At 34.9% G+C, this 4,423-nt stretch overlaps 1 protein-coding gene across 2 annotated transcripts; it reads right to left on the reverse strand.

Moving 5' to 3' along the window:
• Positions 1-420: 420 nt before the first annotated feature.
• Positions 421-3,827, reverse strand: LOC109220981 (transcription factor bHLH130-like). Of its 2 annotated transcripts, XM_019385447.1 has the most exons (6): positions 2,652-3,827; positions 1,658-1,992; positions 1,411-1,563; positions 1,208-1,273; positions 1,059-1,127; positions 421-846 (listed from the first exon to the last, which is right to left on the reverse strand). In XM_019385447.1, exons 1-6 carry the CDS (start codon positions 3,226-3,228, stop codon positions 802-804), a joined length of 1,245 nt encoding a protein of 414 aa, XP_019240992.1. In that variant the 5' UTR covers positions 3,229-3,827; the 3' UTR covers positions 421-801. The 2 variants fall into 2 exon arrangements, with proteins under 2 accessions (XP_019240992.1, XP_019240993.1); XM_019385448.1 differs by lacking the exon at positions 1,208-1,273.
• Between the last annotated feature and the right edge of the window lie 596 nt (positions 3,828-4,423).

The following is a 4,423-nucleotide window of genomic DNA, read 5'->3' on the forward strand; positions in this document are numbered from 1 at the left end:
AAATTGGGAGAGAGAATTCTTATTGATTTGGGATGAATTACAATGGAATACAACCCTCTATTTATAGGGAGAGGGTGACTTAGCCACCAAGCAATGAACCCTAGAATCTCTCTAAATATGGACATTCACCATAAATAGGATTCTATTTATAACAAATCCCTCCTTCTCATATTATTTGTCACGATTTCTAAAAATAGTTATCTAAAATTATTTGTTATTTCAAAAATTTATACAAAATAAATTATATTTTCCTATTTTATCTTTAATAATGATTGTTCTTGAAAATAAAAATAACACATAAATAAAGTAAATATTTAATAAAGATAGATCATATCTTAAGACATAAATAAGGGTAAAATAGTTTAAAACCCCTCCTAATTAATGTTTTTTAAGGTGCGTGTAAAAGAAAAACACGACAGATAATTTAAGATGGAGGAAGTATATGTACAATTAATTTATTATATTACATCACGTCGTTCGATGGACGGAGCTACTCGATATTAATATTGATAGCAGTAGCAAGTATTCCACAACCTATACAATAGAAGATGGCAAATATCCGGTGAAATAGTCAAGGTGCGACGCAAACTAACCCGGACACTTCTTTGATGAAAGGAGTTTATTATGTTACATCAAATACTTTGCTTCTATCTTTTTACCCACCAAAATGCCAACCCCATTTTCTTCTTCAAGTGCCAAAGGGAATCCACTTCTGCTTGCTATTTCCATTGTCAATTCCTTTTCATCCTCCTTTAAAGTATAAAAGCTTGTCCTGCCCTCAACTTTTGATATGTGGCTCTTTTACTTATTTGTGCATGTACATTTCGCGCGCTTTTCTGCTAGTATCTGCAAAGAATCCAAGAAAAAAGGAGATATTACAGCGTCTTAAAATAGGATCTAAGCGAATCCAAGATTTAAAGTCAGTCAGCCGATTCTGCTTCTTATATATGTGCCTTTTTTTCCTCACACACATATAGTCCGAGCTAAACGCAATGAGTTCTCTCGATCTGCCACTGGATTTAATTGCTCATTGTGATCCAAAGTACTTTAGTATTTACCTTGACTTGTTTCTCCAGCTCTTTAATGTAATCTACAGCAAAATCCAACATATCTGCTGTATTTGTTTGCTGCAATGTATTGAAAAAAACAGAATGAATACAGTAAATTTCTACTACTATATCAGATTTTGGCGAAAATTCATAAGTACCTTGTCCATGTTAGGAACAAGATCTTGCAGCCTCCTCATTCTATCGCTTATTTTTGTTCTTCTCACCTAAAAATTATTTCAACAACCATAAGGATGAAAGCCGTTTCGCTTTTTCTCTACCCCGTCGTTACTTCTTAGATACATCAATTTGATCAAATCCAAATGTCACATGTTTACGAGTTTTTAGTGTTAAAAATATTTACCCTTTCTGCGATGCTACGAGGGTGAGTGGCGCAACCTCTCTTTGCTCTGACATTTAAGGGTGTTGAATCTTGCAAGAGTTTCTCCAGTGTACTTGTGGGCAAACTCAAATGATGAGATAATGGAATTGGCAGACGAGATAGACCTTCACTATTCTGATCATCATAAAAATCGCGTAGGTGTAAGACGAGGATTTTAATTAATCACGCGTACAACACCTTTAATGACACACTAATAACAAAAGATTACCTGATTATCGGATGCATTTACATTAGAGAATGGCTCAATCTCAATGTCTTCAGCTTTGAGGAAATCGTCGGACAAAATGTGTGAATCTTCCCAAGAAGGAATAGGGAAATCCGTGATGCAACTCTCATCGTTCTTATGTTCATCGCCTATACTCTTTTCTTCCACGACTTTATCTCCAATTTCAGAGATTGGAGTCATTAGCCCTGGAGAAGCAGGAGGTTTCCCCGATGAGATTCCCACTTGAGTCTTGAATCTCTTCGGAGTCGACAATGAAGTTTCTGTTGTAGCATTAGCACCAGTTCCATAACTCCCTACGCCTCGCATAGCACCATATTCTGTCAAATGCTGGAATTTTAGCAAACTTAAACTCTATTGTCAGATTAAACAGTTGAGATGACCACAAATTTCTACTTAAAACTCATAAGCAAATCAAAATCTAACTATTGCTACATCATATTAGTGACCCTCTTATCTTTATTTAGAATATTTCACTAGAAATCACTTGTCATGAAAATATTTCAGCAGAACTCTACCTATATATATGACTATACCGTTCTTCGACCCGATATCTCTATTGTCATAGATGCAGTTTATAACAGGATGTCAATGTCAACAAGAATCCTATTTGTACCTTAAAGTTATCTAGATTTCAATTACCATCAGTAATATGAAGGGGAGCTTTGGCGTAATTGGTAAAGTTGTTGTCATGTAACTAGGAGGTCACGGGTTCGAGCCGTGGAAACAGCCTCTTGCATAAATGTAGGTTAAGGCTGCCTACAATAGACCCTTGTGATCCGGTCCTTCTCCGGACCGGATCGATGCACCAGAACTAAATGGAAAATTAGCCTATGAATCTTAATTAGTTAAAAGCACAAGCATTGTCCAATATGAAAAATATATACTATGAACATATAAGCTTAAAATGGATGTACTAATAATCTTCGTATCAGCACTGTAAATTCTATCAACATTGTTTAACCAAGAGTAAGCATACCATTTTCAATACTGATCAAGTCAAAGAATCCAGCAGGCGAACTGTTATAACGAGTAAGATTCGTATTACCACCACCAGCTCCAGCACCAACTCTACCACCTATATTCACAGGTGAAACACGAGTCGAATTCACTGAAGTCATGAATGTAAATGAATTATCTACAGCCTCCAATGAAGTGGCCGCCTTCGAATTGTCAATATGTTGTGGAGCTAAGTTTTGGTAATTCATTTCAGGTTCTTGTTTCACAATAAAATCTGATCTCACATTCATATTACTCATAGGATTGTCCTGAATTTGTTGAGTACTACTAAAATCACCCGAATTCGAGCCCTGATTACCAATACTAGCTACAAATTTCGCGAAAACTTGTTCTATATCACTACTATTCGAACCACGAGAGTTTTTTAATTGAGAAAAATCATCTCTTGTATAACCACAACCTCCACTAGTAATACTAGTACCACCATCACTACTAGGAGTACTACTTAATAAGCTAGAAAAATAAGAACTTGGTGCAGATTTATACCTAGTTAAACCTGAATTTACTGGTTGCTGCTGAAATCTACTATGATCCATTTTAATTCTTTTTTTTTTTAAAATGGTCTTTCCCTAATTTTCTACACATTAAAATACCACAAAAAAGGAAGAAAAATAAAACAAGAAAACACTATATTATACTTACATCAGCTCTTAGTTCACTCAAAGAAACTTACTTAGAGCTAATTTAAAGAGCTAAAACTGTTGATAAAATTCAGAGAAACTCAAAAATAGAAACTTAAAAATTAAAGATTTTCACATAAATCCTACTAGTAGAGAAGGGAAAAAAAACCCATTAAGTATGAAGCTAAAATTCAAGATAATTCACGTTTACAAAAACAGAAAAAGAAAAAATGAAAAGGGAATGACTTTAAATAGTAAGAAAATTTGTGAAGATATAGAATTTTTGTGTAAGAGTTATTTTAGAGTAAGCTAAGCTATAGAAGAAATGGATAAGATTAAAAATAAAGAGAGTAAGTTTTTAAAACAGTACACAACACAAACAGAGTCTAAAAGGAAAGAAAGACAAAAACACACAGACACACACTGAAGAAATGGAGAGACAGCGGCGGAGATGGTGGTGATGAGGTGGTGGCAGTAGATAGGAGAGTATTAGAGGTGGATGTAAACGGGGGTGGGGGTGGGTGGGGTGGGTGGTTTGTTTGGGGGGGGGGGGGTGAGGAGAGTGAAAAATAGTGAAGAGGCCAATGACAACTTAATTTAGCAACAGAGATCAGAGAGAGATCTCGGGCTTTCTTTCTTGGGAAGTTGGAACTGTTTTTCAAGACTATGTAATGTAATAAATAAATAATCTAATGTTGTTTCCTTTTTTATTTTTTATTTTTTTATCTAGTTTTTATTGACTTTCCTTTTATAGCCTTAAAGAATAAAATTTATTGCTCCCGTTATCTTAATACTATATGTTCACAACAGAACATAGTATTTGGTTTATGTTTAGTTGTCTTTATATTCCTTAAAATAAAAGTATATCAAATAGTTTTAATTTGTTAAAATGACTAATGTTTTAACATCTCAATTTGTTAAAATGACTAATATTTAATATCGGAGAAAGTAAAAAAAGGCAGTTTGACACATTAAGCTCCCCTATATGCGGGGTCGGGGCAAGACCCAGACCACAAGGGGTTTGTTGTGCGCAACCTTACCCTGCATTTCTACAAGAGGCTATTTCCACGACGAACCCGAGATCTCTTGTCGCATGGCAGCGCAACTTTGC

Source organism: Nicotiana attenuata, unplaced genomic scaffold (assembly GCF_001879085.1).
Source record: "Nicotiana attenuata strain UT unplaced genomic scaffold, NIATTr2, whole genome shotgun sequence".
NCBI classification, from domain to species: Eukaryota; Viridiplantae; Streptophyta; class Magnoliopsida; order Solanales; family Solanaceae; genus Nicotiana; species Nicotiana attenuata.